The sequence below is a fragment of the Saimiri boliviensis genome, chromosome 12 (assembly GCF_048565385.1).
Source record: "Saimiri boliviensis isolate mSaiBol1 chromosome 12, mSaiBol1.pri, whole genome shotgun sequence".
Classification (NCBI taxonomy): Eukaryota; Metazoa; Chordata; class Mammalia; order Primates; family Cebidae; genus Saimiri; species Saimiri boliviensis.
The window spans coordinates 113992541-114013078 of record NC_133460.1 but is presented as its reverse complement, the minus strand read 5'-3'; the positions used below and the strand labels follow the sequence as shown (position 1 = coordinate 114013078).

General features: G+C 48.8%; 1 protein-coding gene across 3 annotated transcripts in view; it reads left to right on the top strand.

Annotated features, from left to right (window-relative positions):
* Positions 1–20300, top strand: part of C12H10orf143 (chromosome 12 C10orf143 homolog) — a 60259-nt gene extending 39959 nt beyond the window's left edge. For all 3 annotated transcript variants that reach the window (XR_005578383.2, XM_039464963.2, XM_010333331.3), the window contains one exon: positions 5391–20300. Coding sequence is in view for 2 of the 3 variants with exons in the window: in XM_039464963.2 (XP_039320897.1) it covers positions 5391–5420 (30 nt within the window). In the remaining variant the exon portion in view is untranslated. The remainder of the gene's footprint in view (positions 1–5390) is intronic.
* Positions 20301–20538: the final 238 nt, after the last annotated feature.

Below are 20538 nucleotides of genomic sequence, written 5' to 3'. Positions count from 1 at the left end.
CACTTGCACGAAGTATGTCGCTTCTCCCTGTCTTCGTTCAAGATTTTTTAGATCAAGATCATTTTATTATGATGTGTCTAGGTGTTGATCCCCTTGGGTTCATCCTAGTGGAAGTTAATTGAGTTTCTTGGATATATAGATTAATATTTTCAAATCAAATCTGAGAAGTCTTTGGCCATTATTTTAAAACTATTCCTTCTGCCCCTTTCTCTGTGCCCTTTTCCTCTGAGACTCTGGCTGATGTGTGTGTTGGGACACTTGATGCTGCTGCACAGACAGGTCTCTTTGAAGCTCTGTTCATTTTCCTTCACTCTTTTTTTTTCTCTCTTCCTCCAACTGGATAATCTCAATTGATTTCATGTTCATTGGTTTGTTCTTCTGTCTGCTTAAATCTACTGTTGAGCCCCTTTAATGAATAATGAATATTTAATTTCGTTCATACTTCTAAACCATGGAAGTTCTGTTTAGTTTATATGTATAAAATTCTCTCTTTATTGATAATTATCTATTTGGTGAGATACTGTTCTCTTTTGCATTAATTCTTTTTTTTTTTTTTTTTTTTTGAGACTGAGTTTCACTCTTGTTACCCAGGCTGGAGTGCAATGGCGCGATCTCGGCTCACCGCAACCTCCGCCTCCTGGGTTCAGGCAATTCTCCTGCCTCAGCCTCCTGAATAGCTGGGATTACAGGATTACAGGCACGCGCCACCATGCCCAGCTAGTTTTTTGTATTTTTAGTAGAGATGGGGTTTCACCATGTTGACCAGGATGGTCTCGATCTCTCGACCTCGTGATCCACCCGCCTCGGCCTCCCAAAGTGCTGGGATTACAGGCTTGAGCCACCACGCCCGGCTTCTTTTGCATTAATTCTTAATCACAATCTTTTTTTTTTTTTGAGATGGAGTTTCTTGTTGCCCAGATTGGGGTGCAATGGCGCCATCTCGGCCCACTGCAACCCCCGCCTCCCAGATTCAAGTGATTCTTCTGCCTCAGCCACCCAAGTAGCGGGGATTACAGGCATGCACCACCACGCCGGGCTAATTTTGTATTTTTAATAGAGACAGAGTTTCTCCATGTTGATCAGGCTGGTCTCAAACTCCTGACCACAATTGATCCACCTGCCTTGGCCTCCCAAAGAGCTGGGATTACAGGCATGAGCCACTGCACCTGGCCATGATCTACTTTAGTTCTTTGACCATATTTACAATGGCTGAGCTGAAGTCTCTGTCTGTTAAGTTCCTGTCTGCGCTTTGTGTTGTTTGCCCCTCTGGGTCAGATCCACTGCCCACCTTTCCCAGCATTGTGTGCAGGAGGCCAGCCTGCATGGCTTACATCTGTGGATGCCTGGGCTCTCCCACTTCCCTTTGGGCTCAGCCCCTTGGAGATTTGGGGCAGGCAGCAGGAGACTGGAGAGGAACGGCAGGGTACGTGGCCATGTCCCCCGGCCGTGCCACTGCTCCTCTGGAGGAGCCAGCAGCCTGTGGCACATCCTCCTTCTGGGTTCTGGTAGCTGCTGCTGCCCTTTATGCCTTGGGTCTGGTCCCTGCACTGTCCCTCATGGCTCCTAGGACAACTCTGTGAGAACCCTTTTGTAGTGACCCCTTGTGAGGTCTCCTGTTAGCCCATGTATCTATTTCCTGTTGGGGTCGTGAGTGGTTCAGAAGGTGCATGCCCACTTTCGAGTGTTGACACCTCCAAGAAGGAAGGAGGAAGATGAGGCAAGAGCATGACAGATGCCCATCGGCATGGGGTGCAAGGAAGGGAGGAAGATGAGGCCATCAGCGTGGGGTGCAAGGAAGGGAGGAAGATGAGGCCATCAGCGTGGGGTGCAAGGAAGGGAGGAAGATGAGGCCATCAGCATGGGGTGCAAGGAAGGGAGGAAGATGAGGCTGTCGGCGTGGGGTGTAAGGAAGGGAGGAAGATGAGGCTGTCGGCGTGGGGTGTAAGGAAGGGAGGAAGGTGATGGGGTGTAAGGAAGGGAGGAGGGTGAGGCAAGAGCATGACAGATGCCTGTCGGCATGGGGTGTAGCAGGTGTTATAAAGACGTTTCATCATGCAAAGATGCATACACGCCAAGACGGGTGACTGTCTTAGAGGTCCGAGCTTCTGTTGTAGGCCTTTGAAGAATTCTCTTGAGAAGGGACAATGTTTTGTGGCAGTAGAGATGAATCTGCAGTTGAAGGAAGAAAAAATGACTCCTCTGGCAGATAGTAATGGCAGGAACCATCAACATCTTTAATCCACAGAGGGCCGCTGTCCTTCTGTCACACAGGTGCTACGGAGAAGCGGGGAGCTGCCACAGCCAGGCTCTGCCTGTTAGGGAAAGGTGGCGTCAGCAGAAGGGAAGGGGATGCGGGGCGCAGCTCTCTCCGCCCCCAGGCTGCAGGGATGCCTTGCAGCTGGATGTACCGGAGGTGAAGGCGTCAGCCTGGCTGTTTAACATGATGGTCCCACGTGGAGTGAGGTGTGTCCCTGTTGCCCTGCCGTCCTTGCCGGCCCCACAGACAGGTCGTGGAGAGCCCAGTGAGGAAGGCTTCCGAAAAGGAAGGGGGACGTTTTGAGGGAGTTCGTGAGTGGTGGCAGGCCCTGCAAAGACGTCGTTGCTATGAGAGATGAACGAAGGGCTGAGGCTGCAAACGTGTGCCCCAAGGGTGTGGAGGAGAAGACGCTGGGCAGCGGGGGCAGCCGGTGACAGCTGGCCCCGGGCCCTTTTCATCCCAGCGTTGGAAGCAAATAAAAATTTCCTCTTCACAAATTTTGTTCTCTTGCTCTGTGGAATTGTGTTTTACCAAAAGTGGAAAAGGGTTTTCTCATTATTGCTTATCAAATCACTTTTCAAGCCTGACCAAACAGGAGGCAAGGCGTTTTAATTGTCCACAGTAAAACCCACGGTTGACATGCAGTGACCCTGACGCTCCTGGTCAGGGTCAGGGTCAGCCATCAGACCTGCCTCTGGTGGCTGGTGAGGGCACTCTGTGAGTCCCAGAGTCTGAGGACCTGAGGTCCCACTGGCCCAGCCCTTGTCTAGATTGGGGTCAGTAGCAGGCTTCTCTTTGCGTGTCATTGGGGGCTGCTTGCTTTGAGAGAGACAGAGACAGACTGGGTTGTGTTGAGAAGAGAGAGTAGGACAATGTAGGGGCTTGAGATCACACCAGGGGCGAAAGGTTTAAACGAGCGATTTCTAAAGGCTCCTTTGTGTCTAAGATTCTGGGTGGTGGCCAACTGCGTTGGCATACTCCGATAATCCCAACACTTTGGAAGGCTGAGGCCGCTGGATCCGCAGTCCAGGAGTTCTAGACCAGCCTGGACAGCATGATGAAACTTTGTCTCTACAAAAACAAACAAACGAACAGAATACAAAAATTAGCCAGGTGTGATGGCAGGTGCCTGTCATCCCAGCTACCCAGGAGGCTGAGGTGGAAGGATCTCTTGAGCCCAGGAGGCTGAGGCTGCAGTGAGCCATGATTGTGGCACTGCAATCCAGCCTGGGTGACAGAGCCAGACCCTGTGCAAAAAAGAAAAAAAATTCTGGGTCTCCGTCTTCAGATTGATGTGGCTCTGTCTTTGTCCCCACGTTTTATCCATTGCGTCTCAAACATGTCTTCCAGATATACTCCTCCTTGAACAGGCAGGGAAGGCTGCGTCAGGAGTAAGACGCCTCAGTGAATAGCTTTAAAAAAAACCTGTGTTTTTTTGAGTTATGTGGTTGGTGATGATGAAGTGAATTAAATAGCATTTCCCTGCAATCCCCTGTCTCTCCCCTAAGAGATGCCCCCTGTCTTTCGGGCCCCGCGCACCCTATGAAACCTCCAAGTGCGCCTCCCAGGCTCCTGCTGACCACGCCTTCGGTGCACGGCCCAGAGCCACGATTCGCCAGCTGGGTTCCTGCACTCAGCCTCCCAACAGAACAGGTTCCTGTCCAAAGAAGTTCAGGAAATGCTGCGTACTTTCCCCTACCTTTCAGGGATTTGATGTCCATTAGACTATGAAAGACCTTGAGAACTGCATGAAGAAACTTGTTTCCAAAATGTCCTTTTGTAAAGGGATACCTGCTGCACGTGTGATTCCCGGAATATTCTGGGAAGTGCGGGCCTGTTGAATAAATGCAGCACCTGTATTCACCGTGGCAGCCAGGGCCCCTCACACCTCAGTGCTGCCTGACCCCCCAGACAGCTGCTCCCATCCCTGCCTTGTGTGCCACAAGCCCCGCTCCAGTTGCCACAGACAGCCTGTCTGGTCCTGGCACAATCTAACCTCGTTCTTACTGCTTGGGATACGCCCTCCCACCTCCAAAGATTCTCTTGCTCCTCTGTGGCCCACCCGAGATACTTTTCCTTGTGTGAAGCTTCTTCAGCCTCCTCACGAGGCAGGGTCACGTGCTGTCTTCCCTGGCTCCTGTGGCACTTCATCATAATTGGTGAAGGAGCCGTCAGTGTCACTTCAGTACTCTGCTGTCTGATGGTACCTCCAGGCAGGGCCAGTCTCTCCTGTCTGGTCCCCGTGGCTCAGGGCAGCCATCATCGAGGACCAGACTGCTTTGTTCTCCCAGCACCCAGCCTACCCAACCCTTCCTGGGCTGCAGCCAGCCTAGGAGCCCATTACCCCAAGGGTAGAATCCTTGCAGGACAGGGAGGCCGTGTCTGTCTCTGCCTGTGGGCCAGGGAGCCACGCTGCTGTGTGCCAGGCGATGTGGCCAAGTGTGACAGAGATTCCTAGATGCTAACGAGCCTCTCATTGCACAGTGGTGCAGTGTCTGGCCAACAGTCTGTCCCCAGCCATCTGGTTCTCCCAGGTACTTCTGCGGGTGAAGGTGAGGGGACGAGAGGCCTGCTCCACAAGATGGGTGGGGGTTGGAGGGGCCCTGGTGGGGACTGCCATGAGCCTCTGGTACTCCCAGATGTCCCTGGTAAGAGGAGCCACTTTGGTGTTGCTTTTGTGCTGAATCTTGATTCAATCTTTAGACATTAAAAAAAAATTTATTTCATGAATATATGAATATTATTTTTATTCTCTTGTTATTCCTCATAGTACTATAGGAAAGACGCTTTGGAGGCCAAGGTGGGCGGGTCACCTGAGGTCGGGAGTTCAAGACCAGCCTGACCAACATGGTGAAACCCCGTCTTTAAAAAAAAAAAAAAAAAAAAAAAAGGAAAGAAGGGAAGTAACATTTATTAAAAATGTTCTATGTACCAGGCACTACTGGAAACGTTTTAAATATCTTAATTATGATATAATATATATTAATATATCTATAGACAGATACCTCAGAAATTAAGATATCACAAGCAGTCATTTTAAACGTAGTGCTTTGTGTTGGCAAGTGTATAGCCAAGGTGTATTAATGTGGCCAAGGTAAACTGATTCCCGCCACGTGCTGTTTTGTCTTTGTAGGGACATTTTAACCATACCAAGAATCATTAGGAGATGCAAGCTGGAAAAAAGAAGATTCCAGCTTCGGTTCCGAACTCTTCATGTTGCAGCAAATGGGAATCTCCTACAGATGGGTTTGCACACCTGCCTGTTCAGATAGCAGCTGGTGCCGTCTGCCGGTGGGGGAGGTTTGTGTGTCCTCTCATTCTGGTGAACCCACCGTCCTCTGCAGGAGAACCAGGAATCCACGTCACTTCAGAAGAGCACCCAACTCATTACTATGGACTGCAGGCTCCTCTCGAATGTTCTTGCTTGAGAGGGGATCAGTTGCATTATTTACAAGTCAAAAGTCTGGTGTCAAACTTCCTGTGAGCGTGGGCACTCATGGCCTGTGGAAGCCCATCCAGACGCAGCCCTGCCATTGTGATTTTTCATTGTTTTGCCAATGTACCCAGCGCTGCTTACATACTCTTTCATTGAAAGACTTATTTTTATATTTAAAATGTTCTAATCTGGAAGTGAATTTTACTGAATGCTAAGGTCCAGTCTATTCCCCGACTGAAGTTACCAGCGACAGGATCCCTTTTATATTAAAGTGGAAATTACTCATTTTCTCTTGGGTTTTCAATGTATTGTCTGACAGTGAGGCTGGCATTCTTTTCTCTGGGTTTGAAGCTTCCTGAGATGTCCTGTTTGTAAGCTCCTGTCCACATCATGTTATCTGCAGGGATGGTGTTCCCTCCAGGGACGTCCTCAGCACTGATTTGGGAAGAGCCCACTCTATAAATAACCGTGGCATTGGGTCGTGGGGAGAGTTCCACATGGGAAAGATGGAGCAGAGGAAGACAGGTGTTGAAAGGAGGCTGGTGAGAGCCACCTGGGATACGGATTATCCAGCATTACAGGACATGTCTCCATTAACCTGGGTGAGATCCCAGAGCTGTGACTAGATTCGAAAATGTCAGTCCGTGCCAGACAGCCACAGCCAGGAGGGAGGGAGGAGGTGTTGGCATTTGTGACCTTAGAAAAGATTTTTGTGGCTGGGTGCGGTGGTTCATGCCTGTAATCCTAGCACTTTGGGAGGCCGAGGCGGGTGGATCACGAGGTCAGGAGTTCAAGACCAGCCTGGCCAACATGGTGAAACCCTGTCTCTACTAAAATATAAAAATTAGCCGGGCTCGGTGACTGGTACCTGTAATCCCAGCTACTCAGGAGGCTGAGGCAGGAGAATCGCTTGAACCTGGGAGGTGGAGGTTGCAGTGAGCCGAGACCACACCATAGCACTCCAGCCTGGGCAAAAGAGTGAGACTCTGTCTCAAAAAAAAAAAAAAGGTTTCTCTGAAGAGCTTTAATTTGTTCTTCTCTTCAAAATGAGATACACGTCTTAATTTTTGTGGGGAAAAAAACTTGGTTTCACAGCACGTTCATTTTATGTGTGTAAACTCTTCCTTCTCACCCTCGTTTATGGAGAGAGCAGGTGTCCACGCGGTGTCTGTTGGTGTTTTGTAGCAGAAATGGTGTGTGTCCCTCGCGCTGTTTATATGAAGCTGGCTTTTGGTAGAGAACAGTCCCCGGGCATCCTCCTGCCCCACGGAAAATGTCCCCACTTGAGAGTCGGACAGATATGAGTTTCCATCTCATCTCCGCTGACCATCTCCACGTGTCCTTGATGAGTCCTTGGGCTGATTGGAGCCTCCAGTTCCCATCTGTGTGGTGGGAGGTCGCCGTCGGGTTTGTCCTTAGCCTGGAGTGTGACCTCTGTGCTAGCACCGTCCCTCCCGGTGCACAGCCCCTCCAGCCCGAAGCAGGCCTTCTGCTCTGGAAAAGCAAAGCCCGCGAAACGTGACCAGGTGACAAGGACGAAAGGGATGAGGTGCAGCTGGCCGGAATGTGGGTGTACATGTGTTCTCTAGAGGGACAGAATAGGATGGATGTGAACATGAAGGGGAGTTTATTAAGGAGGATCGACTCACACGATCACACGATCAGGTCCCACAAAAGGCCATCTACAAGCTGAGGAGCAGGAAAGCCAGTCTGAGTCTCAAAACCCCAGCAGTAGTGAAGCCAACAGTGTGGCTTCAGTCTGTGGCCGAGGGCCCAAGAGCCCCTGGTAAAGCACTGGTGTAAGTTCAAGAGTCCAAAGGCTGAAGAACGTGGAGTCTGATGTTTGAGGGCAGGAAGCATCTGGCATGGGAGGAAGGCGGAGGCCCGGAAGACTCAGCCAGTCCAGTCCTTCCATGTTCTTCTGCCTGCTTTATTCTGGCTGAGCTGGCAGCTGATTCGATGGTATTCACCCAGACTGAGGTTGGGTCCGCCTCTCCCAGTCCGCTGACTCAAATGTTAATCTCCTTTGGCGACGCCCTCACAGACACACCCAGGAACAGTTCTTGGCATCCTTCAGTCAAGTTGACACTCGGTATTAACCATCACAGTGGAGATGTAGCAGCTTTCTCGAGGTGCTGGAGTTCCTGGACTGTGAAGGGAATGCAGGAGCTTGTCATTGGGTCCCTGAAATGGGGGATGGCAACAGTGTCTTCGTGGTTCCAACCATTTTAGTGCAGGCCATAAAATAGAAGGCTCAGAAATTCCAGACCTTCCTCGGTGTGGTCCACACCTCAGTCCCAGCCTGGTCTGGCCTTTGCGGACAGAGGTCCTGTCTACAGCGTGGTTGTCCTCTGGCAGCTGCCCCTCACCCACCTCCTGACTTGCTGTCACAGCTTCCCTGGCATCTAAGCTGGCCTTCAGCCCCACTGCCCTGGCTCCAGAGTCATCCCTGGCCACAGGACGGTGTCTGCTCTCCAGCCCAACCCGCCTCATGCTGGGATTACCTGGAAGAGCTTGCCCCGTGCAGCACGGTTTCTCCCTGCCAAATTAATTTGTCAGCACCACAGGTACTAAAACAGATTAGCTAATAGGCAAAACCTGCATAGATTTCCCTAAACTGGGTCTTGATGTACCCGTGACGAGCGTGAAATGGGATTATCCCTTTAAAATGCTTCATCTTTGTATTCTTATCAAAAGAGGAGGAAGAAGACATTTTCTTACACCCTGAGGAAACAGCCTGGGCATTGATGTGTGTGTATTTCCATTAGATACATTTTCAATTTGTTCTTTAATTATAATCTGCTATTGCTTTTGGGAGGATATGGGGGCTAAAAATGTCAAAACAGACCTTGAATAATTTCACAAAGTAAGTTTATAATTATGGTTTCTAAGCCAACAGCTTATGAAACATTTCAGATCATTCAAAAGCATGGTAAGTGGCTAACAAAGGTATATTAACATCATTTGAAATGTTTTTCCTTTTAAAATATAGTTTATTTCCAAATTTGTTTTTAAAACAATAAAAAAGTATACTTGAAATCCATACTTATTAAAGAAAAAACTATAAATTTTAGATAAAAATGAAGTCATCCATAATCCCATTACTCAAAAGTAACTCATGTTAGCATTTTGATGTATGTCCTTCCAAATTTTTTTCTATGTGAATATATGCTCTTGAGCTTATAGTTTTAAAATTGATACTGTATTTTGCTGTTTCTCAGGCTGGAGTGCAGTGGTACAGTCATGGCTCACTGCAGCCTTGACTTCTCAGGCCCAGATGGGTACCTCCTCAGCCTCCTGGGTAGCTGGGACCACAGGTGTGCGCCACCACGCCCAGCTAGGTTTTGTATTTTTTGTAGAGATGGGGCTTCACCATGTTGCCCAGACTGGTCTTGAACTTCTAGGCTCAAGCCATCTGCTCACCTTGGCCTCTCACAGTGCTGGGATTACAGATGTGAGCCACTGTGCGCAGCCTAGCGTATACTTCTAATGTTAACACCATGTACGTCTTTTCATGTCAGTATGTATTAGACCATTTTAAGTATTACTGCTACACAGTATACCATTAAATGGAAACGTCACATTTACCCAGTTCCTTCATAATGAGTGTGTAGGTTCTATCTACCTGCTTCCTATTACAGAAGTTGCTGTCTAAACATCCTTATATTTTGTAAAGCGTTGCTTATATTCATTAGAACATTCTAGAAGTTGCACTGCTGGATCAGAGGGCACCTTCTGGTTTTCTGCCCTCTGGAAAGGTATCAAGAGCCCATGTCCCATCCCTCTGCACCAACATTGGCAGAGCCTTTTTTTTTTTTTTTTTTTTTTTTTAAACATGGAGCATTTTGCATGCACAAAAGTAAGCAGGTTAAACAAACAGGACGTGGAGCCCCGTCAGCTCTCATCCAGCTCCAGTGACGCTTGGCCGCTGCCAGCCCTGCCTGCCTCTTCCCACTTGCTTCCTCTGTTAGATGCAAATACCAGACAGAATATGGCTGCAGCTGTGCTGTTTTTTCAGTGTGTCTCCCAAAGAGACTTTCGAAAACCAAAACCACAATACAATTGCCCCTCCTAACGCAAAATTTACAGTAATTCCTTGTATCATGAAATACCTACCTTTTGGTCAAATTTCTACATGCTTCATCAATTTCATAATAATTGTTTTTGTTTTGTGTTTTGCAACTTGCTTGAATTGGGATCCGCATCAGGGCCACGCACTATGACAAGCTGATGGGTTCCTAAGTCTCTCTCTATGCAGGGATCTTCCTTCCCTCCCTTCCCCTCCAGAAACTGGATAGTAGAGTTTATGCTAATTTTGCTAATTATATCTCCCTGAGGTTTTACCTGCTTCACTGACCTGTGTTTCCTATATATCAGTAGATGATAAGTTGGTAGAAGTGTAAGCAGATTCCATTTTGAATTTTGGGCAGGGCTCCTCTTTTGATGGATGCCAGTGTGATCTTCGCTAGCTGCAGTGTTCATTCGTATGCCACACACTGCTTTTCGGAGGTGCTCACTGGCCATGTGTGTCTTTTAAAAACTTTCCACCTTTGCCCAGTTTTCTATTGGGGCATGTGTCTTCATTACTTATTTTTAAGAGTTCTTTTATGTGTTAAGGCTATTGAGTCTGTTTTTCTCTCATGTTGGAAATATTTTTCCCAGTTTATTATTTTTCACTTTCTTTTCAGTAATGTTTATATACCGTTTGCCACACAATTTTTCCCTGTCATACCTGTCAGCCTCTTTTTTGCTGGCGTCTAGCCTTAGAATCATTCAAGAAAGGCCTTCCTTTCCCCAAGGTCATGTACATTACATGAGTTGATTGTAACTTATACATCTACGTTTTTGCAGAGTTCTGACATTTAAAACTTTAGCTGCAACTTTCTGAAGGGTAAAGGGTGATACATCCATTTTTTTCCCCCAAATATTAACCAGTTATTCTAACCACGTATTTTCTATTGACTGTCTGTTCCATTTTTATCATACACGGGATAGTTTCTGTACTTGCTTCTCTGTGATTTGATCTTTCTCATCTGGTGGCCGTACACTGTGCCTGTGTGGGGGTGGGCTTTCTATTAAAATATAACACACATGCTGAATAGTGAATACATGTGTGCCCAGGTCTAGTGCACCCGCATGGGTATGATCAGCTTTACGATCATTTTGTCAAATCTCAAAGAAATACCCCACGTAAAGTATTGATGGGTTTGTGCTGATTATTGATTAATTGTAGGATAAGGGGTAGCTTTACAGTATTGAGACTTATTCAGACACATGGCATGTTTTGCTCTGATAAATGCCTCCCTGTTTCGTTAATATAGGTCCTGTACTTTCAGCTCATCCCAGGTAATCTTGGTTCAATGACAGTTTCTGTTTATAACTGTTATACCAGATCGTTCCTGGAAAAATTGCTGTTTCAAACCTACTAGTGCATTTTCCCCAAATGCAAAGGGAAGGAAGCCCATCTTTCCTGAGCACACTGTATGTCAGACACTGTGCTGAGTACTTGACTTACATGATCATGTTTAACCCCCAAAACTCCTCCAGAGAAGAAGTACCTTCGTTGTACTAATAAGAGAGGCTCGAGGAGGTTGCATCACTTGTCCATGGTCAGATGCTGGGGTCAGGCCTGGCCTCCTGCACAGCAGCATCTGCCTCCTCCAGACCCTCACCGCTAGAGCTGCACATGGGTCGTGGGGTGGCAGAGTGGGGGTGGGTGTCTGGTTGAAATGCAGATTCCAAGCCTGGGGCAAGGCCTGGGACTCTGCGTTTTGAATAAGCTCCCAGGAGATGCCACAGAGCACGCTGTGAACATCAGAACTGTTACGGCACATTGTCTGCCCACGTCACTCGGGACACAGTAACATGCAGTCTTGTGGAGGTGCAGGCGATTCCCTGGCTGTGGAGTGGGAAGCATTCTGGGGAATAATTTGAAGAGTTTACCTTTCCAGGCTAGGAAGACCCTCACCTTCACCTTGGTACCACTGCCTAAGTCACGACATCTGGGGGCCTGGGCAGGCTGCCTGCCTGGGGCTTCTCTGCCATTTACGAACTCAGTTTCCTCATGTGTAAAATGAAAATAACAACATACCTGTGTCATCACTCACTGAGAAGTCAGTGACACAGTTCTGTATCTGAGGCTCTTGGAATGGAGCATGATGGTTATAGCCACTGTTACTGCATCCACTTGCGCAGGCCTCAGAACCTGCCAGTCCAGCGCCCAAGGACACAGGGGTGAAGGAATTCAAGCCAGCTCTCAGCCATGTACATGCTGACCCTGTTGTGAAGCCCCCTGCCCCCCAGAACCACAGGCCTTTCGGAGAGGCTGCCTCAAACCTCGTTTTCTCCACCCACTGCCTCTTAGCTAGGATTCATGATTTTTATGCCGTTTTTTGAGGACCTTTAGAAACTTCTGGCCCTCCAGTTACTTACCAATATGTAAGAGTGTTTGGTGAGGATTTCCTGGGCTTGGTGTCCATGGTCACAGTGAAGTATTCAGCAGCTTGGTAGGAAGACGGGGTGGTCCTGGTGTAAATGTGGAAGGGCCCAGAGGGGACAGCAGGGAGTTAGTGTTTAACGGGCACTGAGTTGCAGACGGGGAATGTGATAATGTTGTACAACAGAGTGAAAGCACTTAATGCCGCCGAACCAGACGCGTCAAAACGGTTTAAATCATGCATTTTGTGCCGTCTATATCTAACACCATGAAAAATTTAAAACTCAGCTGGATGTGGTAGCTAACGCCTGTAATCCCAGCACTTTGGGAGGCTGAGGAGGGAGGATCACTTGAGCACAGGAGTTGAAGCCCAGCCTGGGCAACACGGTGAAACCCCATCTCTACAAAATATACCAAGAAGAAGAAGAAAAAAAAAGAATAGGTGGGCATGGTGATGCATGCCTGTAGTTTCAGCTAGCAGGAGAGTCACTTGAGCCCAGGAGATTGAGGCTGCAGTGAGCCACGATCACGCCACTGCACTTCAGCCCGGGTGACACAGTGAGACTCTGTGTAAAAAATAAGGAAATGAACATAAAAACTCTCGATGGCTCAGCCCTTCCTTTTCTCTGTAAAATGACATTGTTTCTTTTCCTCATTTTTCACTACGGACAAGCCAAGTATGAGTTTTCGGGCACCCACGTGAAGGTCCTGGGGTGTTCACTCTGAATGCCTGGCTCAGGGTGGCCCTTGCTGTTGAACCCTGTGCATACAGTGGCTCTCGGGGGTGCTGCCCTCGTCCTGCTCATGACGCACTCCCCTGGCTAATCTTCCAGTACAGCAGAGGCCACTGGAGCCTGGAGCCATGAGGGGCTGCACTTCCCTGTGGGGATGAGCCCAAAGACCACCAGTGGCTTGCTAGGGTCAATAAGGGTTAATTGCACATTTACTAAATACATGGTGATGTTGTTAGTCCTAAATCGGGACAAACAAGATTTCTGACATCTAAATTTACTTAACGTGAAAATAATCACACCAAACCTTAAATTGCATTTACTCATTTATTCAGTGATCATTATTAAAAAGAGTAAAGTTATTTAAAAAGTTAACAACCATCAGCCACCAATGCAGTTTTCAGTTAAAATGATCTATTTCATCACTCTTCTGGAGAGGCCCATCTTTTTTTTCTTTCCAAGACAGAGTCTTGCTCTGACACCCAGGCTGTAGTGTAGTGGCGTGATCTCGGCTCACTGCAACCTCTGCCTTCCAGGTTCAAGCAAGTCTCCTGCCTCAACCTCCTGAGTAGCTGGGATTATAGGCATGACCACCACGCCTGGCTAATTTTTTTGTATTTTTAGTAGAGACAGGGTTTCACCATATTGGCCAGGCTGGTCTCAAACTCCTGACCTAGTGATCTGCCTACCTCAGCCTCTCAAAGTGCTGGGATTACACATGTGAGCCACTGCGCCCAGCCAGGTGAGGCCCATTTATTCACATTTCAGGAAGCCAATTCAGTGATGATCCACAATTCTTAATTCTTTCAAACATTCTTGACAGGCCTTTTAATAATTAATTTGAATCAGCAGAAGAAATGAAATCTCAGGAGTCTATAAAGGCGCTGGCCAATCACTACAAGTTGTTGATGGTCAAAAATGACCTATGGCCATTCCTATGTCGTTGGAGAAATGTCCAAAGCCCATTTTTAAATTGGACTGTGACTTTTTTTGCTTTTGAGTTGTATGAATTCCTTATACATTATGGAAATTAACCCTTCATCAGATATGTGGTTTGCAAATATGTTCTCCCATTCTGTAATAGCCTCTTTACTCATTTCCTTTGCTGTAAAGAAGCTTTTCAGTTTGATGAAATCCCACTTGTCTATTTTTGCTTTTGTACCCTGTGCATTTGGGGTAATATCCATGAAATTAATTCCAATGCCATGAAGCTTTCTCTCTCTCTCTTTTTTTTCCAGGAGTTTTTTGTTTGTTTTTTTGCTAAGCATTAGCCTATTTGCTGAAATCTAGGAGTTTTATAGTTTTGAGATGAGGGTTCAATTTCATTCTTTTGCATGCGCATATCCAGTTTTCCCAATACCATTTGTTGAAGAGACTATTTTCACCCATTTTGTATTCTTGGCACCCTTATTGAAGAGCAGTTGACCATATATGGATGGATTCATTTCTTGACTCTATTCCATTGTTCTATAGATCAGTCTTTACTTTAGTACTGTCCTGTTTTTTATTACTGTAGCTTTGTAATATATTTTGAAATCAGAAATTGGGATAGATGAAAAGATACACATTGTCACTACTCATCAGGGCATTGCAAATTAAAATCACAGAGAGAGACCACCTCATACTTACTTTAAAAAACAAAAGACAAGTATTGGTGAGAATGTGAAGAAATTGGAAGCTGCACACACTGTTGGTAGGAATGCAAAATGGTGTCGCCACTACTGCAGACGGTGTAGAAGTTCCTCAGAAAACTGAAACAGCACTACCGTATGATCCAGCAATCCCACTTCTGACTACGTATCCAAAAGAATTATAATGAGATCTCAAAGAGATGCTAGAACTCCTGTGTCCATTGTGGCACTTTTCACAAGAGCCTAGATGTGAAAACAACCTGCATGCCCACTCAAAGGCAGCGGATGAGGAGCGTGTGACATATGCATATGAGGGAATATTATTCAGTCTTTGAAAAGGAGGAAACCCTGTCCTATGAGACAACATGGACAAAGCCAGAGGACATGATGCGAAGAGAAACAAGCCAGACACAGGAAAACACAGGCTGTGTGATTCGCTTCCCTGTGGAACCTGGAAACTGAGCTCAGAGAAGCACGAATAGAAGGATGCTTGCGGCGGCCGGAGGAAGGGGAAAACGGGCAGTTACAGATCCGTCGGTGTAAAATTTCAGTTATGGCAGATGCATAGATTCTCGAGATCTGTGAGCAGCGCTGTGCCTGTAGGTAACAAGGCCGTATTATATACTTAAAACTCCGCTGAGAGGGCACATCTCATGGCAAGCGTTCCTGCCACAATACAATTAAAAACTAAAAGCACGCCGACCCGTGACCCATGGTGGCCTTTGGAGGGAGGGCTCACGCTGCTCTTGTGCTTTCCATTTGGGTGCAGATACTCTCGCTCCCAGGTAGGAATCGCCCCATCCCAGGGTGGTCCCTAGGGGCCCTCCACCACTCTTCCTGGGACCTGCAGTTTTTCCTTGAGTTGGTGCTGGGCCAGCCTCCTGGCAACGGAGGGGGAGGAGACTCTGACAAAGCCTCCTTGTCCTTCCAGATGGTTCCACTTAAGTCGTGGTTTCGCTGGCATTTGTAGTAATTGACACATGCTCTCTGGGCCCCTTGTCCCAAAGTCCTGGCTTCTGAGGAGCCCTTGGGGCTGCTGTGCTACTCGCAAACTGCACCGAGTCGCAGCTATTCCTCCCCTCCAGTCTCAGGCCCAACAGCAAGCCCCTGACACAGATGGGAATGTTCCTGTGAGGGCCTCGCACGCCCGGGGCCTTGTTCTGGAAAACACCATCACAGAGGCAGAGGCGAGAACCAGGGGGTCTGACTCTGTGGTCCCGAAAACCTTAATGAATAACAGTTTTGTTTTAGCAGCTTAAAAAAATGCTGCAGCAGCTGAAGTATTATTTATATTTTTTAAGCTTTCCATCAGTCTAGAAACTTCTAGCGTTACAAAACCCAACATTCTGTCACTGCCTGCCCATATTTCCACTGCATACACAATTCACAGAAATGCGCAAGACTGTACCCCCGACTTGGTATTCCTGTTGGCTGCAAAGGTTTACCGTATGAATGATCTCCACCAACATTCGACTAGAGTTAGTAGCGTTTGGAAAACATTCTTAGACCATGCATGTTTTTCTCTTCAGAGTGAATGCAAGAATTTTCAAATGCTCTATGAATGGTGTTATTTATCTTCAAGGGTACTGAGGCCCACAAAAGAGCAACACGGATGAGTTGGCCACCAGTCTTATTCACTGATGTCCTGGCCTAAGCTCTTACTTCAATCCTGCATTTTTATTAAAATAGCTCCTGATGTTAGAATGGGCAGCTTATGTTTGCGATTAGACAGGTGCAGTGAAAGTCTATGATGACAAAGTCAGGGGGTCCAAAGATTCAGCTGTGTGACCCCAAGAGTACCGTGGGGCCGACGCAGGCTGGGGCACACTTACTGAAGCTGGTCTGGGCGTGAAGCCCAGCTTGCACCTCACTTGTCCTGGCTGTGTCATCTGGGGCAGTAAATGTCACGGGGATGCTTCTGGGTGTGGAGGACTGTGGTGGGTATTCCCAGCTCCCATGGCTATCTTCTCCAGAGATCGCCCTGGTGGTTCAAGCTGCCACACCTGGAGGTGTCTGGAATCACTCTCCGTGATTGGGTGGCCCAGGGCTGACCACTGTCCTGTGTGGGGTACATGGAACCCCCACTTCTTTGCCTCAAGGAGCTCCATAGAGCAACATGTGATCCCCGTCGGGCCCTGTCCAGGGTTTCTAACCCAGGACAGGAATGCATTGTAGAGAAGCTATTTTATACAGGCCAGAAGGACGTATGGTGGTGGCCAGCTGGGTGTGGGAGAGGGAGATGGGACTCCAGTGAAGCGGGGGCGGGAGAGGGAGATGGGACTCTTTGCAGCCACAGAAGGAACGTCAACACAGCAGTCACCGTTTACTAAGTTTAACAAAAGCAAAAGCAAGCATGGCCCAAGTGTTCTGTTAATTCTGGTGAGAACATGGTTTGCTATGTGTTGTATTTTTCCAGTTTTTGTGTGTTTCAAAAATTAACCTTGACTAAACGGCAAGCTGGCTGAGCAGTGGAATCTCAGGACCGTGATGGCAGCCAGCGTTGCCTCTGTCCACGCACAGGCCGGCGTGTTTTGCACATAACAGCTCAGTGGTCCCTCTGCAGCCTGAGATAGGACCTTCATCCATGACGGAGGCAAGGAAGCCAGGGCACGGGCCAAGGCCACACACCTGACTATGGCTGAGGTCAGCGCTCGAGCAAGGAGGGACTGAGCCCAGACGGAGAGGCGCCAGAGTTTACGTCCTGTGTTAAGAGCTGATTCAGTTGCCACATGCTCTCTAGATTCAAAACAATCTCTTAGAATAATTTCTTAAATAGCATCTGAGAGATAATGCATGCTTCTTTAAGTGAAATGAACTCAGATGCTCCCTGTTGTAATTGAGGTAGAAAATGTCATGTATAGATGTTCAAGTTTTCTTTAAAAAAACACATTCTTTTAAGGCCTTACTACCGTGATTTTCATTTTGCCTTTATTTTGTGACTAAGGTGATTCTGATTCTGTATGTATGAGTGAATGGACGGGCTGGTGTGTGGGGAGCCACCAGGCCTGCCTGCAGTTTTCACCTCCATGTAGCTGGGACCACGGGCACACACCGCCACATCTGGCTAATTGTTGTTGTTGTTGAGGTGGGGGTCTTGCCATGTTGCTCAGGCTAGTCTTGAACTCCTGGGCTCAAGAGATCCTCCTGCTTTGGCCTCCCAGAGTGCTGGGATTACAGCTGTGAGCCACCATGCCTGGCCAAACCTATTCTTAATGAGGTTCTGAGGAACTTCAGGAGCCACGGCCACAGCCAGCACTTGCCGGGGCCAGCGACAGTGCAAGTTTGGGTGTGAGGCCGGCCCGTTCCTGCCTCTCAGTCAGGCGCCCACAGCCTGCGGGGAATGCCTCGCCCTGGCGGATCCCACCACCTGTTTTGTGTTTCCGAATCCTGCCCTCAGCCTCTCGTTTTTCCATTTTGGCTGATGATTTTCTCCTGTGTATAAAAGCTATGCATGCACACTGCTGAGGCCCTGAAAACACAGAGCACTTGGAGATGAGATTTTAAACCACTTGGTTTAATCACCGAGGCTTTTCCAGCCACGATTAAATGTTGCTGTATTCCCCTCTTTCTCTCCTTTGATTCTGTAGCAATTCCGTCTACAGGGATAGAAATTCAAATTAACCTCTTAAATTTTTCATTTAATATTTAAAGCACTCCCCATGACTTTTGAACCTCCCTAATCGTTATTTTGAAGAGGGCTTCAACTTTGAAAATCCCTGATTGGGCCCTGCCAGTGGAATGGTCTCCCTCCTCAGGACTCAAAGCGGCTCTGAGACCAGGAGTTGGAAACCAGCCTGGGCGACACAGCGAGACCCTGTGTCTAAGAATAGATGAATAAAATTTAATGGGCGATATGGTGCAGACCTGCACTCCTAGCTGCTTGGGAGGCTGAAGCAGGAAGATTGTTTGAGCCCAGGAGTTCAAGATCACAGTCAGCCATGGTTATACCGCTGCACTCCAGCCTGCGTGACTGAGCGAGATTCTGACTCTTAAAAAGATGTCTCTCAAGCTCGTGGCTTCGTTTGCACTGTGTGGTCTACGGGAAGACTTGGTCCTCCAGAGTCTGGAGCTTCCCTACCGTGGGGCCGCTGAAGAGCTTCCCTACCGTGGGGCCAGTGAAGGCCCTTGAAGTCTGAAAGTGACTGAGGTCGCCGCACATCTCAATTCCCTTGGCCCCCCATGGATCTGGAACAGCCAGATCCACTTGCCCTCGGACGCGAGTCGGGACTTGCAGAGACCCTGGTGTCCCAACAGAGGGTACTGGGGACGTAGGCCAGTGTGTATCCAGCCAGTCCCAGGCCAGGTCATGATGGGGCTAAGGATTGGGGTGCCAGAGAGTGGAAGCCCCAAGAGAGGGAACCTACTGTCAGCCAACCTGCTCCCAACCTGGCCAGCAGGAGGGCACCCGTAGACTGGGGCTCTACCCTCTGTCAAGGCAGGTGGGTCCATGGAGGGGCCACAGGCAGGTCAGCTTTCCCCTGGGCCTGCTGCCCTGCAGCTGTTGGGGTGAGCTGGACAGCTGGCCCCCAAGCAGCCCTCATCTATCCACAGAGGGCGGTCGGGCCTGCCATCCGCCCCTTCCTGCCCCTCCTCCTCCCTGACCTCTTCCATCTCTCTGCTTACTGGCTTCAGGGCCCAAGGTGATGGGGGCCCTGGGATGCCCCACGACTGGGATAAAGTCCTGTGATGAGCCACGGAGGCAGAGACAGGAGACAAACTGCAAACAGTACTGAGGGGGAGGCACCTGGCCCGAAAGCCAGGCTGCCAGGCAGGAGCACTTGATTTTTGTCTGCGCTTCAAAGGCAAAAACAGCTGGCCCCCAGAAAGGAGGCACGCCCGCGCTGCAGGGGAAGCCACGTGACTTTCCTGGGCTAAATCAGAAAAAAAAAAAAAAAAAGTTTCCAGTGGATTTTTATGGAAATGACATTGATGGGAGGGGGGAAGCATCTCTGATGGAACCTAGGGGCCAAGGCCACCGCATTAAAAGAAAAGGATGCGACAGCATGTCTCAGGCAGCAGGGTCATGTGGCTGGGTGTCACCTGTCCATGGATTTAGGGACAGGAGTGAAAGAGAAGGTGGATCCCTCATCATTCAGCTCTGCTGGCTTCATCCAGGTCTGACTAGCTCTGGACGCAGGAAGCCTGGAGTGTGGGGGCCTTAGTGGGTTACTTAGTGCTGGAATCCAGGAACTTGAGAAGGCAGCTGCAGGTTGAGAGCTGTGGGCACCATCAGGGCATTAAGGCAGCCACAGGGAAGGGGGCTCTGGAGGACCCTGTATGCCCTGCCCAGACCCGCCATGCCTGTGCAGATGCTGGGGTGGAGAGCAAGTAGGGGAGCAGACTGCCTTTATTTCCCTTGCAATGATAGCAACAGGAACAAAACTAGTTTCACTTCCTGCGCCCAGCCAGTACCGCGGCGCTTTACTCCACGGACTTTTCATCCCCACGGCCACCCCATGGGTTCCACACCAGGCTCCCCTGTGCGATAACACCAGACCAGAGGAGCTGCAGAATGCACTCAGCGCACCCGCCAGGCTCACACGGGACTGGGTGGCTGCTCCTGGAGCCCACCTGGTTATAGGCAGGAGCCTAGACCAAGCTCAGTGCCCCAGTGTGACAAGCCAGGTGACCACATGGATGCAAGACATGTCTTCCAGAGAAATACCTGGATTACAGTGTTCACGCCTTTCCTTGCAACTGAACAGCTGTACTGTTGACTAGAATACAGAACATTAAAAAGCAAGTGTGCACGCTTACACACAAACACACCTCAACGGTGGGCTCCCACCGCCCACCTCCCCATGCTGGCATCCCCAGAAAGGTCAGGGAGCTCCTCCTGGGGGATGTGACTCGTGCCTCCTGGGAAATTTAGGCCCAGGAGCTGCATAGACTCACGGATTAAGTGAACCTCCCCGTCCAGGTGAGCGGGAGGCGCAGGTGAGCAGCTGGCCGCAGGTGCATGGCCCAAGGCACCTCCCAGAAAGGACACGCCCAGCCCACGGTGCAGGAGACAGCAGTTCCCATATTTAAAGGAGCATGGCCGGCTT